The sequence below is a fragment of the Ochotona princeps genome, chromosome 24, assembly GCF_030435755.1.
Source record: "Ochotona princeps isolate mOchPri1 chromosome 24, mOchPri1.hap1, whole genome shotgun sequence".
In the NCBI taxonomy this organism is placed as follows: domain Eukaryota; kingdom Metazoa; phylum Chordata; class Mammalia; order Lagomorpha; family Ochotonidae; genus Ochotona; species Ochotona princeps.
The window spans coordinates 32,998,435-33,016,122 of NC_080855.1; the positions used below are offsets into that span (position 1 = coordinate 32,998,435).

Below are 17,688 nucleotides of genomic sequence, written 5' to 3' on the forward strand. Positions count from 1 at the left end.
GCAGGCGCATGCGCACTGGCACCGCCCTGCGTCCAGGTTGCCGGCGCCGGCATGGGTGTGTGGCCGCTGCTCCTCGTGGTGCTCCTGTCCAGCCCGGGGCTCAGGCTAGGTCAGTGCTCTCCTGGGTGTGCGCGGGAAGCCGCTAAGTGGGTGCAGGGGCCCACGCACGAGGGCCATTAGGGTGGGACATGGAGCCAGCGTCCCCGTGGGATTCTGGCGTCCCAGGTGGCAGCTTTATCCGCTGTGGCCCGTGTTCTTTTTACATTCCCTTTTGTAATCGAGGTGTCATCGAGTATTATCAGGGGAACTGAGAGTACTCGCACAGCCTTCCGTGGAGGCGCTGTGACGTGATGAATCAAGCCTGAAGTGTGGCCTTTATGAGACTGAATGTTAGCCTGTCTCCTGCTAACCAGCCTTTTAAGTTAGCTCTTTGGGGGGCTGCATTCAAACAGTCAGGCATACGTTGGTGAAATTGATGTCATTCTTCCATGTTCTGGAACACTCAGCATAATGGTAAGCAGGGCAGGTGTCACGGTGCAACAGGTGAAGTAGCTGCTTGGGGTGTGGGCATCCCATATCGGTGCTTGGGATCGGGTTCTGCCTCGGTTTCCAGTCCAGCTTGCTGCAGTTGCGTGTCCTGAAAGGCGGCAGACAATGGCCCTGGAGCTAGGGTCCTTGGTGCCCACACAGAGGACTCAGAGGGAGTTGGCATTTGAGGAGCGAACCGGCAGGTGGAGATTTCTCGCATGCTCTCTCGCTCTTTTTTTAAACAAAATAGACTTTTTTTAAAAAAGATTTATTTATTTTATTACAAAGTCAGATATACAGAGAGGAGGAGAGACAGAGAGGAAGATCTTCCATCCAATGATTGACTCCCCAAGTGATCGCATTGGCCTAAGCTGAGCCAGTGCGAAGCCAGGAGCCACGAGCTCTTCTGGGTCTCCCACACGGGTGCAGGGTCCCAAAGCTTTGGGCCGTCCTCAACTGCTTTCCCAGGCCACAAGCAGGGAGCTGGGTGGGAAGTGGAGCTGCCGGGATTAGAACCGGCGCCCATATGGGATCCCGGTGCTTTCAAGGCGAGGACTTTAGCCGCTAGGCCACGTTGCCGGGCCCGAAAATAGACTCTTTTTTTTTTTTTTAAAGGTTGTTTATTTGTTTGAAGAGCAGAGTTACAAAGAGAGACTGGAAGAGACAGAGAGATTGTCCATCCGCTGGTTCATTCCCCAAATGGCCGCCAAGGGCCAGAGCTGGGCTAATCCCAAAGCAAGGGCCAGGAGCTTCTGCTGGGCCTCCCACGGATGCAGGGTCCCAGGGCCGTGGGTACATTGTCAGGGAGCAAGATCAAAAGTAGAGCAGCTGGGACTCAGACCTTGTGGGCTGCTGGAAGCTACCTGCTATGACACCACCAGTCGTAAATACTTTTATTCTTTAAAAACAGTTGCAGAAATGAGAAGGTGCCTTTTAAATTTTTTTTTATTTTGAATTGAAAGTAGTTACAGAGAGAGGGCAAGACAAAAAAAAAAAAAGATAATTTCATCTGTTGATTTAGTCCCCAAAGGGCCGAAATGATCAGAGCTCAGCTGGTCCACAGCTAGGAGCCAGGAGCTTCTTGCTTTAGGGACCTGAGGACTTGGGCCAGTCTCTACTGCCTTTCCAGGCCATGAGCATGGAGCTTGCTTGGAAGTGGAGTAGCCAGGGTAAAAAAAAACCCTTAGGGGATGCTGGTGCTGGTGCTGCAGGCTGGGGAGTAACCTGCCACGCCACTGTGCCTGCCCCCTAACTAAGCTACTAAAAAAAAAAAAAAAAAATTGGTAAATATTTCAACAACTGGACAGGAGAGGTAAAGAAACAGCATAAGCATAATTATTAGATATATTTCAGGATACAGTTTTTGGATTTACCTACTTTGGAAAAAGGTACGTGAAAATCTGTTCAGTATTGTTCAACACATTATTTTAATTCATGAAGTATCACCGTAACATAGGTGTTATCCCCATTTGGTGGATGAACAGATCCCAGATTAACTAATTTGCCTAAAAGCAAATTTAATTAGCAGAACAAGGATTTTCTTTAGAGATTTTTTGTTTTTAATTGGAAAGGCAGATAAACAGACAGGAGGAGAGACAGAGAGGAAGATGTTCCATCTGATGATTCACTCCCCAAGCGACCACAATGGCCGGAGCTGAGCTGATCTGAAGCCAGGAGCCAGGAGCCTCTTCTAGGTCTCCCACGCAGATGCAGGGTCCCAAGGCTTTAGGCCATCCTCAACTGCTTTCCCAAGCCACAGGCAGGGAGGGAGCTGGCTGAGAAGTGGGGCCACTGGGATTAGAACTAACACCTATAAATGGGATTCCGGCACTCGCAAGGCAAGGTCTTTAGCCACTATGCTATTACGCCTGGCCCACAGAATAAGAATTTAAAGCCACATTTTTTAGCCTACTGTGTTATATTTTTTTGTACCGGTACGAGTATTGCATATGAGTGGACTGCTACCACTTATTTTCTCTATGAGCATGTATTCTTGACCAATGTCCTTCTTTTCAGGGAATGGCCAGCCTGCTGGCATGGTTCAGCTGCGAGGTGGGAGATTCCGGATGGGAACAAATGCTCGGGATCGCAGAGCTGGCGAGGGGCCTGTCCGGGAAGTGTCCGTGAGCCCTTTTGCCATCGACATAGTTCCTGTCACTAACAAAGATTTCAGGTAAAAAAATTGAACAATAAAAATAAATAGAAATTTTTTAAAAAAAAAATTCAAGTACTCAGAAATTTTCCCAGGAGGAGTAAAAGCTCTTTCAAAGACTGCTTCCTACTATCTGAAAGGGAACTAGCTTGTTAAGCCTCACATGCCCTCTTTGCAGTGTGTTCTGTGTCTTTCTGCCCAAGAATCTGAAATTCAAAGAACTCTGTCTGATCCTCTCAGTGTCACAGCTGGACTTGAATTCACAGGTGCCTCCTGCTGAGCCAGGGCTTTTCCCCTTACCCTGGACAAAGCAACGACACACAGGAGCAAGAGGAAAACATTCAGTTTGCTTAAAAAGATTTATTTATTCTTATTGGAAAGGCAGATTTACAGAGATAAGGAAAGACAGAAAGATCTTCCATCCACAAGTTCGCTCCCCAGGTGGCCGCAACAGTCAGAGCTGATCCAGTCCGGAGTCAGGAGCCAGGAGCTGCTTTCTGGTCTCCCACATGGGTACAGAATTGGCAAGGCGTTGGGCTTTCCCGGGCCGCAAGCAGGGACCTGGATGGGAAGTAGAGCAGCACATGTTAGCACATGCAAGGCGAGGATTTAGTCGCTAGGCTATCAAGCCAGGCCCAAGAGGGAAGCATTCATAAGAAACCTATAGTGTGGGTGGGCATGTGGCATAGTGAATTAAGCTGCTGCTCGAGACAGCAGCATTCCATGTCAGAGTGATGTTTCAAGTTCCAACCACTCTACTTCTGATCTAACTTCCTGCTGTTATGTCGTAGGAGGTAGCAAATGATGTTCAAGTACTTGAGTTCCTACAGCCCACATGGGAGACCCTAGTGGGGCTCCTGACTCCTGCTTTAGTCTAATCTAACCCTAGCTACTGTGGCTGTCTGTGGAGTGAACCAGTGGATGAAAGAGCTCTCTGTTATTCTGCTTTGCAAAGCTTTTAAAAAATAAATGGAAAGAAAGAGAAAAAAAAAAAAAAGAAGAAGATAGCCAGGCCGGTGTGGTGGCTCAACAGGCTAATCCTCTGCCTGTAGCACCAGCTGGTTCTGTTCTGGCTGCTCCACTTCCCATCCAACTCCCAGCTTATGGTCTGGGAAAACAGCAAAGGATGGCCCAAGTTCTTTGGTTCATAAATCCTTGTGGGAGACCTGGGAAAAGCTTCTGGCTTCCAGTTGCCGACCAGCTCAGTTCTGGCCATATAAGCCATTTGGGGGAGTGAACCAACAGATAGATGGAGGGCTTCCTGCTCTCTCTCCTTTCTCTGCAGAAATCTGCCTTTCCAATAAAAATAAGTATTTTTTAAGTGAAAGGAAGAGAGGAAAGAAGGAAGGAATGAAGGACCAATCCACTCAAGGAAGGAAGGAAGGACAGACCCACCCACTCCAGGGTTCCTAATCACACTGAGAGCGCCTTAAACTTCATTCCTGTTTGTTGAGGGAAACAGTGTTGCAGTGTTTAGGAGTCATGCTCTTGTGATGCACTCTCAGGTCTGAGAAAGCTTGGTGAGCTGCTTTAATCCTTAGTTGCCTAAGCGCAGATGTTGGGAAGGCTAAAGTAAAACTTGCCGGAAGAAACCTAGAACGCACCTTCAAGTGATGCAGGGTTTGAGTTGGAAATGTTTGTCTGTAGATACGTAAGGATACTTTTGAACATGAACATGGAATTTTTATTATTTATTTATTTGAAAGGCAGAGATTCAGTAAGAGGAGGAGACAGACAGAGTTTCCATCTGTTAGTTCACTCCCCAGTTGGCCATCATGGCCATGGTTGGGCCAGACCAAAGCCAGGAGCCAGGATCTTTAGGGTCTCCCATTGGGTGCAGAGGGCTACGTACCTGGGCCATCCTGCACTGATTTCCCAGGCCATTACCAGGGAGCTGGATCTGAAGTGGAGCCGAGATTTGAACTGATGCCCATAAGGGATGCCAGTATTGCAGGCGGACACTTAACTCACTGTACCACCATGCCAGCCCTCACATCATCGAGTAATTTTTAAAATTTTTTAAATTTTCTTTTTAATATTGTCTACATAATTGAGAGAGATGCAAGCCCGTGTGGGCCTCTGGTTAGGGTGGGGAGGGTCAAGTATGGAGGAAGGTGGGTAGGACAAATGCTTCAGTTTTTCTTTCCTCCTGTGTCTGCAGGGGAAGAGTGAGAGGGGTTACTCCTTGCTCTCAGACTACATCAGCACCTCAGGATGGTGAGGGGTGGAAATCCTTTGATGACACCTCAGAGACCCTCATGTGGGGAAGAGTGTTACGAGGCTTTGTTGCACATCATGGTTGAGAAAATATTTCCAAGGTCTATAGGTTGACCGAGTTCACTTTAGTGCATCCACAGACCCAGAAACAGACTACAGAGCTTGGCCAGGACAGTTGTCCAATCTGTTCTGCTTTTCAGCCTCTGATGGGGCAGCTGATGTCTCCTGCTGGCCCAGATGAGCTGACCGTCATGACTCTCATCCTGGCTTGGCATTTGTCAACTAGTGCAGCAGCCTAGGCCAGCTCCACAACCACCAGTGGAAGCAGTACCCAGCTTGGGAATCCCTGAAGTTCTGGCCTACTCTCAACCCTGCATCTTGTGCTGTGGCCCAGTCTGAGATGGCCTGTCCCGGTCTTGGCATTTGCCAGCAGGTGCTACAGCCTGACTCAGTCTGTCTCACCACCAGTTTCAGCCTGGCCCATCCCCAGCCCTCACATGAATTGGCGGGTGTTGCCATCCATTGTGGTGTTCACCGTCACCAGCAGGTGCTGGAGCCCAACCCCGTCTGGCCTCCCCTCAGGTCAGCCCACACACATGTTGATAGGTGTTGCAGCCTTACCCAACCTGGTCTTCCCACAACCCCAGTTCTTTGCACCAGGCTAGCCGGGCAGTCCCCAGAGTTTTCATAAGAAGCCCATTCCCAGCATCGGGCCTTGCACATGCTGTCAAGTGATTAGCCCCAGCCTGGCGTGACCTACCCGCAGTCTCAGCTCTCCTGGTGGGTATTGCAGCCTAGTCCAGCTGGGAGCAGCCCACATCTTGTCCTTAACTATCGTGCATCCCAGTGAGTGCTGAGGCTTGGCCCAGCCTGGCCTGTTCCTAGACCCTATCCAGACAAATGCTGAAGGGATACTTCGGTCTTGCCTTGCCTGGTCTGACCCGCCCCCAGCTCTGGCTCCTGCTCCCCAGTAGGAGCTGGGGTCTAGAAAGGGCGTTCCCCAAGTTGCCCTACCAGGGCTGCTCCCACCCCTGGATCTCGTGCATGCTGGTGGGTACAGTGGCCCTGCTTGGCATGGTCTGCCCTCAGTTCTGGCCTTTGCATGTGCCAGTGGGTGCTACAGCCTGGCCGTGCCCAGCCCCCTTCCAGCCCCAGCTACCATGCATGTTAAGTTGGTTTCTGTCAGGTAAGTTCTGTGGGCCAGCCTGGCTTGACCCATCACTGCCCCCAGCTCTCTGCATAAACCAGCAGTCCTACAGGGGCAAGCCCATCAGTCCATTAGAAACTCTGCCCCCAGATCCGGTTCTGTTACGGTTTGATTAGTGCTGCAACCCAGCCTGATGTGCCTGCCGCCTGCTCCAACACTCAAGTGTCCAGCCAGGCATGCTCTCCAGCTCGATGATTTTGCTTTTGTTGTTTCTTTTTATTTGTAAGATTTATTTACTTTTGTTGGAAAGGCACATTTTACAGAGAGAAGGAGAGACAGAGAGAAAGATCTTCCGTCTACTGGTTCACTCCCCAAGTGGCCACAACGGCCGGAGCTGAGCCAATCTGAAGCCAAGAACCAGGAGCCTCTTCCAGGTCTACTATGCAGGTACAGGATTGCAAGGTGGGGGCCATCCTCGACTGTTTTCCCAGGCCATGGGCAGGGAGCTGAATGAAAGTGGAGCAGCTGGGACATGAACTGTTGCCAAGCCCTGCCCGACAGGGCAGGTGATGCTGTTTAGCACCTCTGTCTTTGCACCCTTGTCTACGTGCGAGTGCAGTGGGTCAGTCCATGGAAGACCCCAGGAGCCTTCCTTCCCTGTCAAACATGCCCTCAGTCACTCCCACTCCAATATGCTTTCCCAGGCATATTAAAAGAGAGTTGCCTCAAAAAATGGGGCTCAAACTGGCACTTTTACGCAATACCTGAGTCCTAGGTGGCAGCTTCATCCGCTGCACCACATGTTGGTCCCTGAAGAGTCATCTTTTTCTTTTAAAGATTTATTTATTTGAAAGTTAGAGTTATAGAGCAAGGAGAGATAGAAATCTATCCACTGATGCATTCCCCAAATGGCTTCAGTGGCCAGAGCTGGGCGAAACCAAGGAACAAGAGACAGGAGCTTCACCCAGAATTCCCACATGCTGGCAGGGTTGCAGGGACTTGGGTCATCCTCTGCAGCTTTTCCGGGCGTATCAGCAGGGAGCTGGATTGGAAATGGAGCCACTGGGATTTAAATTATCACCCAGATAGAATGCTGGGGCTGCAGAAGATCAGCTTTAGTCACTGTATCACAATGCCCACCCCCATTTTAATATTTTAGCCTACTTGTGTTTATGCATTTTCTTTAATGCAGTGTGCATTTTTATATGTATGTACTTTTAAAAGTAGTTGAATCACTTCAAAAAGAAACTTATTAAAAGTGGGGGAGAAATCACTTCTGACCAAGCTGTATCATGCCAACCAACCGCTAAGGTGGTTGCACAGTATGCCTTTTACCCCAAGTTTTGCTCAGAACCCCATGATTTGACTCTGATTCTTTGGTGAAAGTTTTAAACTGCTCAGCTAATGCGAGAATCTCCCAATGCCTCCATCATTCTCAAAGCCCCTTTGATCAGCACGCAGTGTCTTCTCAGGTCAGGAACAGACATGGGGGAACAGTTGGCCCAGTAGGACAGTCATCTTCCCCCAGCAACTGGCCATACCAGAGCCAAGTATGTGGAAATCCATCCCAGCACCCCAGTGTGTCATTTATTTGACCGTCTTCCATCTGTCAGAGGCAGATTAGCAACAATACCTGTGCTGCAGCTTCCTGTGCTCGTAGTGAGACTGTGATGAAGACCTTTTAGAAGAGTCTCACTCCCTGCTCTTACACTTGCTCGGCTGTTTCGTTTTTGTTTTTGTAATCTCCGAAATCCGGAGAGAACTCACCTGATACTCAGCTGTTGAATGCATGAGCTTTATCCGTAAGCGTAAGCTTTATGCATAAGTGTAACCGTACAATGACATACTCATCGAAGAGAAGGCAGAGACCACTGAGAGTGATAACACAAATAAATCTAAAGCAGTTTACTAAGAGAGAGAAGCCGGGCCTAAAAAACCGTGTGCTGATTCCTGTTGTATGACTTTCTGGGGAGGAGCAAAGCTATGAAGACAAAAAAGCAAATCCACAGTTGCCAGGGCACAGGGAACGCTTCTTGGAGTGACAGAGGGAACCATCTTGTGTCTTGGTTGTTCATTACGATCTAGCTAGTGATTATTCACATGGTGATTAGGCATGCACTTTGCCAGAAACTCACAGAATTCTACATACATCAAAAAGTGTGACTTTCCCTATATGTGAATTCTGTACTAACTGGAAAGAGAGCTCCCTCCTGCTCAGGGTTGCAAGAGGATTCCTTGTAGATCATAGTGTCTCTGTGGTGTGTGACTTAGGGAACAGGGTATGTGAGGTTTCTGGAGCAGGGTGGTGGGGGGGAGGGGACAAAGAGGAGGCATGGAATCCTGGCCGCTGAACTAGTGAACTGTCTGATTGCAGGGAGTTTGTAAGGGGCACGAAGTACCGGACAGAAGCGGAGACATTTGGGTGGAGCTTTGTCTTTGAGGACTTGGTCTCCCAGGAGCTCAAAAACAAGACAACCAGGCGGTTAAAGGTGAGAGAGCCTAGTGGTCCAGCTGAAGGGGCGGGGGATGTGGGCCCTGGATGGAGGAATCGAGCATCCTAGAGGGGGCAGGGGGAGAGGGCAGGATCTCCTGGGCCACAATGCAGAGTCAGGCCTGAGAGCTGGGTCAGGGAGGCAGCCAGAGAAACCCACCCTGGCAGAGACAGACACACGTCGCTGGAGGTGGACCCTGAGCTGATTCTTGCCTAAGAGAGACATGGACAAATTACAGGATACTTCTGAAGCGGCAAGCAAGCTGCAGGAGGGGGAGGGCCCCACCTCAGCACCCAAGGCCTGCCTGCGTCTCTGTCCTGCCCTTGGGTCACTTGCGCCTTCTTTCTTGCAGAATCTTCTCTGGTGGCTTCCTGTGGAAAGGGCATTTTGGAGGCAGGTAAGAGCTGACTCCTCCCCTCATCTTCTGCTGCTGCCTGACACCTGAGCCTATGCCTCCTTGCATGGGTACCCACCAGGAATACGGTCGTTAATAATAAAACAGCAAGAACTTCTGGGAAGCTAAGCAAGCTTTTGTCCTCCTCTCTGATCTCCCTTTAATCTGATGTGTAGTTTTTTTCCCAAGATTTCTTTTTTCATTTGAAAGTCAGGTTTTTGCAGAGAATGGAGAGACAGAGCAGGAAGCCCTCCATCTATCTGTTGGTTTCACTCCCCCAAATGGCTTATATGGCCAGAACTGAGCTGGTCGGCAACTGGAAGCCAGAAGCTTCTCCCAGGTCTCCCACAAGGATTTATGAACCAAAGAACTTGGGCCATCCTTTGCTGTTTTCCCAGACCATAAGCTGGGAGTTGGATGGGAAGTGGAGCAGCCAGAACAGAACCAGCTGGTGCTACAGGCAGAGAATTAGCCAGTTGAGCTATCACTTAGCCACATAGTCTTTTTTTTTTTTTTTAAGATTGATTTTATTTTCTATTGGAAAGGCAGGTTTACAGAAAGAAGGAGAGACAGAAATATCTTCCGTCTGCTGGTTCACTCCCCAAAAAGCCACAAGGGCCAGTGCTGAGCTGATCCAAAGCCAGAAGCTTCTTCCAGGTCTCCCACATGGGTGCAGGGTCCCAAGGCTTTGGGCTGTCCTCCACTACCTTCCCAGGTAAGGTGCTGGATAGGAAGTGGAGCAGCTTGGATGTGAACCGGCACTTGTGTGGCATGCCTGTGGTTGCAAGTCTAGGATTTGATTCTGACTCTGGAAGATGCGCCCTCCCCCTCCTCACTAGGCCATCTCATCTCTGCCAATGTCCTTGCTCCATCTAGTGGTAGAAGCTGAACACTGGCAGCAGAAGCGTGTCTCCCTTCATCCTGTCAGCCTGCAGGTCCCGGCTCTGGCATCAGAGAGAAATTGGAGCTCCCTGTGCTTCACGTGAGCTGGAACGATGCTCGTGCCTACTGCGCTTGGCGAGGGAAGCGGCTGCCGACGGAGGAAGAGTGGGAGTTTGCTGCTCGAGGGGGCCTGAAGGGTATACAGCCACCAAGGCTTATGGCGCTTTGTCCTGCTCCCCGTCCTGCCCTGGTCCGGGACTTGAATGCAGGGTGGTGGGATGCGCATCTCCCTAGAGCAGTGCTTCTTAAATGTGCTCTGCTGAAAGACCAATTCTTCTTTACTATTGCTTATCCATATCAGAAGAGTACATTTGTAAACATTAATAACATTAATAACTGGGAAACCGAAATGGAAGGCAGACATAAAGTTTCCTATTTTCAGTGATTCCACAAGTATTACTTACAATTTTTAAAAGATTTCTTTATTTGAAAGGTAGAGTTACAGAGAGAAGCATCTTCCCACAACAAGTGGGACCAGGCCATGCTAAAACCAGGAGCCCAGAACCCAGATGGGCTCCCCACAGAGGAGGCAGGGACCCCAGTTCTTAAGTCATCCCTCGCTGCTCTCCTACATGGATGAGCAGGGAGCTGCCTTGGAGGTGGAGCAGCTGGGACTCAACAGGAGCTCATACATGCTACCAGTGTCACAGGCAACACTTTAACCAGTGGCACTCAGCCCCTCTAAGTTACACTTCAATAAAAATAACTAGGTAAACATAGTAAGGGAGAATTAATTGCCAGAACTATACATCTTTTCCATAGGGGCACTGTGATTGATGCAATGAATAACTAGTTACTCAAAGTTTGTCACTTTGTAATCTTTTAAAAATATTTCATTTTATTTATTTATTTGAAAAGGAGAGTTGCAGAGAGATGGAGATCTTCCATCCAAGGTTCACTCCCCAAATGGCTGCAGCAGTCAGAGATGGACTTAGGTGAAGCCAGGATCCTAAAGCTGCTTCCAGGTCTCCCACACGGGTGCAGAGAGCCCCCAAGCACTTCTTCACCTTCCACTATTTTCTCAGAAGCTTTAGCAAGGAGCTCGGTTGGAAGTGGAGCTGCCGGGACTTGAACTGGTGCCCATGTGGAATGCTGGTGCCACAGATGGCTGCTTTACCCACTCTGTCATAGAGCCAGCCCTCATTTAGCAGTCTTAACCTCAAGTAAGATGCCATGTGAGTGGAAAGCACTTGTCCGTGTTAAACCCCTCTGTACACTCTTGAATGAGCTCTTGACGTATCAAGTCAAAAAATGTAAAAGACATTTTGTTTAGTTTTATTTGAAAGGCAGATTTTTTCAGAGAGAGGACAGACAGAAAGACCTTCAGTCCCATGGTTCACTCCCCAAGTGGCCACGACAGCTGGAGCTGGGTCCGTCTGAAGTCAGAGCCTCTTCTAGGCCTCCCACATGATTACAGTGGCCCAAGCACTTGGACCATCCTCTGCTGCTTTCTCAGGCACGTTAGCAAGGACCTGGGTCAGAAAGGGAGCAGCCAGCACTCAACCTGGTGCCCCACATGGGCTGCTGCCACTGCAGGCAGCAGCTTAGTCTCCACACCAGGGTGCCAGCCCTTGTACGCAAAGCTTTTGATATGATTAATGAGGTTGTTTCTTGCTTGTTCACTAATGAAGTATGCAAGTTTTTTCTTTTAATTTTGCTTAGTGGACATGAGTTTCTTTTTAAAAAAAAATGTTGATTTCTTTTTTTAATCCACCTAAGTGGCAGAATGACAGAGTGATAGGTACACACACACACACACACACACACACACACACACACACGGGAGAGAAAGAGAGAGAGAGAGAGGTTCTGTTCACTCTTCAATGTGTGCCGTGGCCAGAACTGGGCCAGCTGGAAGCCAGGAACTAAGAAGTCCATTCGGGTTTCCCTTGCGGGGTAGCACCAAGCGCTTGGTCCAAGAGCTGCCACCATGCCAAAATGTATTAACAGGGAACTGGATAAGAAATAGAATTGCCAGAACTCCAACAGGCACTCTGAAATGAGATGCGGGTAATTTAACTGCTGTGCCTCCACACTCTGATGCCAAGGTTCTTCATTTTGAAGTCTCGATTTCTGAGCTTTTCTTGACATGAACTGGTCACAGCTAGTTCACAGAGTGGCACTGGTCTGAGAACCACACTTGGAGTTAACTGCACTGTCCTGGGCAGATAGAAGCCGAGGGCCCTAAGGCAGTACAGTCAGTGCAGGTGATGGGCATGCGAGCTAAGAGCACCCTGCCTCTGCTCTGCTGCGCACCTCCTAACTCCCTGAGGGTTCCCTCTTTTTTGCTTCTCCATCTTCTCACCTCTCACTCTTCCCCTGTCTCCTTGGTCTTCTGACAGGCCGGGTTTACCCATGGGGGAACAAATTCCAGCCCAACCGCACCAATCTGTGGCAGGTAAGAAACACCTGTGTCCCTCCTTGGCTCTGGCCCTGACGGAGACCTGCTCTAGGCCAGGCGCCGTGGGACTCCGAGCACCCTGTGTTCTTTTTTGTTATTTTTTTAAGGTTTAATTATTTTAATTGAACAGTCAGGTTAACAGAGAGAAGGAGAGACAGAGAGAAAGATCCTCCATCCGCTGGTTCACTCCCCAAGTGGCTGCAATGGCCAGAGCTGACCTGATCCAAAGCCAGGAGCTTCTTCCTTGTCTCCCACATGGGTGCAGGATCCCAAGGCTTTGAGCTGTCCTCGACTGCTTTCCCAGGCCACAAGCAGGGAGCTGGATGGGAAGTGGAGCAGCTTGGATATGAGCCAGCACCATATTGGATACTGAAACATGCAAAGGGCGAGGATTTAGCCACTAGGCTATGGTGCTGGGCCCAACCCTGTGTTTTTATTTATTTATTTATTTTTAAACTATTTTTTTTTATTACAAAATCAGATATACAGAGAGGGGGAGAAACAGAGAGGAAGATCCTCCATCCAACGATTCACTCCCCAAGTGAGCACAATGGCTGGTGCTGTGCCGATTCAAAGCCGGGAACCAGGAACCTCTTCCAGGTCTCCCACACAGGTGCAGGGTCCCAAGGCTTTGGGCCATGCTCGACTGCCTTCCCAGGCCACAAGCAGGGAGCTGGATGGGAACTGGAGCCGCCAGGATTAGAACCGGCACCTATATGGGATCCTGGCGCATTCAAGGCGAGGACTTTAGCCACTAGGCTTCCACGCCAGGCCCTAAACGCTGTGTTCTAATGGAACAGATAACTGATGACGTGATGAGGCCAAAGGAGTGATTCACTGCCTGGGGGTGCCAGGGGAGACTTCCTAGACGGGGTGTCTCTGAGCTGATTACATTGGAGGTTGCCAGTAGAGGGTGGAAAGACAGGCCATCCCAAGCACAGGTACCAGCACGCAAGCCTGGCGCTGTTTTAGGAAAGGGTGCTGGGTGTTCAGAGATGTGGTAGACTCAGTGGAGCCCCTGGAGAGGGCTGGCAATAGTGTAGAGAGTTAGGGAATTGGATGGAGGCAGACTAGGAAGGGTGCCCAACCAAGGTGGTGTAGAACCATCAGAGCTTTCCAAATGGGGACAGGAGCACCATTTTGTTGGAGGCGGGGATGCTGCTTTGCTCAGGACTGAATGTAGTAGAGCTGGATTGGGGTGAGGATCTTTACATTTGAGGCTATGGCAGTGGAAGCCAGAGAGGAAGCTGAACCCTGGGAGAGGGCTGGGTTGTCTGTGCAGATGGATAGTTGGTAATTAATCTAACTTAGAGCGAGCGGTAGAGCAGAGCGGTGGAGTCCAGGGTGAATCCAAGCTTTGGTAACAATGGTCATCATGCTGCCACTGTCCAGAAGACAGAGGACACTGGCTGGGGGTCAGTGAGCTAAGATTTCAACGGCATTCGGGTCAGAATAAAAAACAAAGGTCTGGGTCAGAACTAGTGCTTGGGGACAAGCAGTGAAAACACCCGAGGACTGGATGACCTCAGCTTGAAACCAGAGTGTCACAGAAAAGATCTTACTTGTTAACAATTTAGCCAGCTGCTTGAAACACAGTTGCCAGCTTTTTATCTATTTTATAAATATTTGTTTGAAAGGAGTGGGAGAAGAGAGAGGGAGAGAGAGAGAGAGAGAGAGAGAGAGAGAGAGAGAGAGAGAGAGAGATCCATCTTCCATTTGCTGGTTCACTTCCCAGACAGCCAGGTCTCGGTTAGGCTGTAGCCAGGAGCCTAGAACTCCATCTGTATTCTTGACATGAGTGATTGGGGCCAGGTACCTGGACCATCCTCTGCTGCCTCTCCAGGCACATTAGCAGGGAATAGATGAGAAGAGCAGCCAGGACATAAATGAGCACTCTGATATGGGAAGTGATAAGATGTGGTGATTTAACCATTGTGCCACAAGTTGCCAGTTTTTAAACAGAGGCAAAACCTATTTCAAACTATTGTCAAGATGAACTTAAAAGACAGATAATAGAAGCCCTAGCATGTGGTAGGGCTAAATAAATCAAAACCCTCACCTTATTTATCCTGTGTGTGTGTGAGAGAGAGAGAGAGAGCAACTTATCTATAGAGTAATGACAACTGAGCCCCAATTTTAAATAAATAAATTGAACAAACTGTATCAACAAGTATGGGTTGCTTCTTTAAGAATTTTGGTGGTAGGGCCCAGCGGCGTGGCCTAGCAGCTAAAGTCCTCACCTTGAACGCACCGGGATCCCATATGGGCACCAGTTCTAATCCCGGCAGCTCCACTTCCCATCCAGCTCCCTGCTTGTGGCCTGGGAAAGCAGTAGAGGACGGCCCAAAGCTTTGGGACCTTGCACCCGCGTGGGAGACCTGGAAGAGGTTCCTGGCTTTGGATCGGCGCGCACCGGCCGTTGCACTCACTTGGGGAGTGAATCATCGGATGGAAAATCTTCCTCTCTGTCTCTCCTCCTCTGTGTATATCTGGCTGTAATAAAATAAATAAATAAATAAATCTTAAAAAAAGAATTTTGGTGGTAAAATATGGAGGTTTTGGAAAGGTAAAGTCAGGGAAGTTGAAGAGGAGTTGAGGCTGTGGGAGACAGAGAGGAAGGGCATTATGAAAGGGCACAAGGGGCGTTGGTGGTGCCAGGGAGGGCAGTGGTGGTCTGGTCTCCGCTGCCCATGCAGAGGGCATGTGACCTGCAGGAAAGGAAGGGTGGCCCCTCTTCCCAAGGAAGCATGGTGAATGGGGTTCTAGACCAAGGGGGGGATGTTGCATAGAGTGGAAAGAGCAGGACTGGGGTGGGCATGCCAAGGACCACCCAAGCACGTGCCCTCCCTAAGCCAGGTTGGAGGTCGTGGTGGAGGACCAGAGGGAACTTGTTTGGGAGCTCAGGATAGGAACCTGAGGTCACTGCCCCAGGTAACACAGAAAGGTCACCTGGATTTTTCTCTGCCATGGGACAGACAGCAAATCCTTCAACCTTAACTTCTCCCACCAGGGAAAGTTCCCTACAGGTGACACAGCTGAGGACGGCTTCCACGGAGTCTCCCCTGTGAAGGCTTTCCCCCCACAGAATGACTACGGTATGGTCTCCCATGCCCACAAGTCGGTCAGAGCGTTCTCCTTGATGGATGGAGCAGAGAGAGAGGGACCCTGATGGGCAGGGGTTGGCGGGGGATCACTGTGGTGCCTCCCAACGTGGGACTGACCTGCCAACTGTGCTACAGGGCTCTACGACCTCGTGGGTAATGTGTGGGAGTGGACAGCATCCACATACCCGGCCGCTCACGAGGACATGCGTGTGCTCCGGGGGGCGTCCTGGATTGACACGGCCGATGGCTCCGCCAATCACCGGGCCCGGATCACCACCAGGTGAGAGGCTTGGTCCAAGGGAACACCTGTCTTGGGCGCTGAGCAGCTGGATCCTGGGATCCTAGAGCATACCCCTGCCTGCACTGGGAGTTGTGGGTATGGAACAGGCAGTGAGCCACTCATCATGAAAGCAGAAGGGCCTGGAACAGCTGGGCCCTTTTCCTGCCAGCTCTTGGCACCAAGGGAGGCCGTGTGCTCAGCATGCTCATCATGTGAGTTTCTCCTCTTGTCCTCATCACCCGGTGAGCAGAGGGAGGGAGAGGGAGTGGCCTCATCCCTGGGTCATCGTTCACGGTCATGGAATTACAGGCGCTTCAAACTGGTTCATCGTGATAGATCATTCTTCACATTCACTTGGTTTTATAATCAAGGACAGAAAACTCAGCTACATCCCAGGGCCTGCTTGTTTGACAAAGCAGGTGGCAACTGCAAGGTTGAGTTCTGGGCTGCCTAGTGGTCCTCCAGGACTTTCTGCCTCATTCATCTGCAGGTTCAGTTAGTTGATCTCTGCCTTTCACCGAGAGGGAGTCCACTCTGACCAGAGTCTAGGGACATGAGGGTTGCTTGGGTGACGCTTGGAAAGCCTTTTGTTTTCCTGCTCTCCCCTCTGAGGACAAAGTAATAAGAAAGTACCGGCCTGGGCACAGGGAGCAGGCTCAGCCATCCACCCTACTCCAGCCCCGAAGCAGTGTCTGATCTTGGGTTTCTGGATCTGTAAGGTAGCAAGCAGATCCTGCCTCCCAGAGAAGTTGGGAAACAACAAATGCAGAAATATTCACGAAAACTTCTAGAAAAATGTTACGAGCTGGCTAGTGCTAGGATGTTACCACTTCTTGCCACAGGGTTTTTTTCAGTCCAGTTATTCTCAATTATTAATAATAGGAGTTATTGCTTAGCCGTCTTTCCTGCCTTCTCAGGGCTACCATCACTTTCTCCCCTGTGTCCTAAGATGCCTTCTATCCTGTCCCTTAGGCACTGCACAAGTTCAGGAACTGTCTTTCCACTAGGTTTTATTTCCCCGACAAGGCACCCTGCATGTCTCTCTCACACACACATACACACAGACACACGTTGAGCAGGGCAGCTGGGTGAGGCCCATGGCCTGTTTCTCAGCCCCTGTCTACACTCTCTCCTCTTCTCTGACGAAATCTAGGATGGGCAACACTCCAGATTCATCCTCGGACAACCTCGGCTTCCGCTGTGCTGCCAATGCCGGCCGGCCCCCGGGAGAGCTGTGAGCAGCCATGCCAAGAACCGGAAGGAGGTCCCCCAGGATACCTGTGTCATTCATTCATTACACAGCCACACGCCAGGCCTTCTGACCTCCTCCCCTGTCCTGTGGCAGGCACCTCTCGCCAGGCCAGAGAGGAACTAACCCTCAGAGGAGGGCTGCTGCCTGCTATGGTCAATGAGAGAATGGACTCCACTTGGTGACTGTGGCTGGAAGCTGGGAGCTTCTCCCTAAAGCTTGGACTAAAAGATTGTGGTGGCCAAAGATTGGAACAGAGTGCCCTGAAAGACAGCTTGTTAGAGATTTCTAAATCCGCACCCCTTTCTTCCTGTCTGACATGGAGGTCTGCCATTTCTCTGCTTTCCCAGAAAATTACTGTGAGAGGAAAACGCTCATTCCTGGGCCTCATCCATAGTGTTTCATGCCCCTGACTTCCTCCACCTGTAAAACGCACCCCAGGGACTCTTTCATGGACAGTGATGGTCAGAGCCTGGAAGACCCAGACGACTGAGCGGGAGTCACAAAGTAAAATGACACTCCAGAGCGAGGCAGTGTTAGCAGCTTCCCCTTCTATTGTTAGTTAGGGAAGGGCTCCCCTGTGCGTCTCCAGTCCTGTCCCCAGAGAGTCCCGTGCAGCCCCTGGTGCCACCAGACATACACAAGGCAGTAAAGTCCCATTGTGCAACTGTGCCACTCTGTGTGTGTCATCCTCGCCCTGGGAACCTGAGGGAAGAGGTCTCTCATAAAGAGAAACCGACAGAGCGGGGTTGGCACAGCAGGGAAGCCTGGCACTGGAAGGA

At 50.2% G+C, this 17,688-nt stretch overlaps 1 protein-coding gene across 1 annotated transcript; it reads left to right on the forward strand.

The window, feature by feature from the left end:
• The first annotated feature begins 51 nt into the window (after nucleotides 1–51).
• Nucleotides 52–16,972, forward strand: SUMF2 (sulfatase modifying factor 2). Its single transcript, XM_012931040.2, has 9 exons — nucleotides 52–109; nucleotides 2,545–2,701; nucleotides 8,419–8,533; nucleotides 8,889–8,933; nucleotides 9,859–10,009; nucleotides 12,215–12,270; nucleotides 15,284–15,368; nucleotides 15,513–15,657; nucleotides 16,811–16,972. The coding sequence occupies exons 1-9, from the start codon at nucleotides 52–54 to the stop codon at nucleotides 16,893–16,895; spliced, it is 897 nt and encodes a 298-aa protein (XP_012786494.1). The 3' UTR covers nucleotides 16,896–16,972.
• The last annotated feature ends 716 nt before the right edge of the window (nucleotides 16,973–17,688 follow it).

What these genes read in the sequence shown, in the direction of transcription:
- SUMF2 (XM_012931040.2), top strand. Translation starts at nt 52, where the DNA reads ATGGGTGTGTGGCCGCTGCTCCTCGTGGTGCTCCTGTCCAGCCCGGGG. An exon ending in CAGCCCGGGGCTCAGGCTAG is followed by an intron (nt 110 to 2,544) that starts GTCAGTGCTCTC and finishes CCTTCTTTTCAG; the next exon opens with GGAATGGCCAGCCTGCTGGC. An exon ending in GTCACTAACAAAGATTTCAG is followed by an intron (nt 2,702 to 8,418) that starts GTAAAAAAATTG and finishes GTCTGATTGCAG; the next exon opens with GGAGTTTGTAAGGGGCACGA.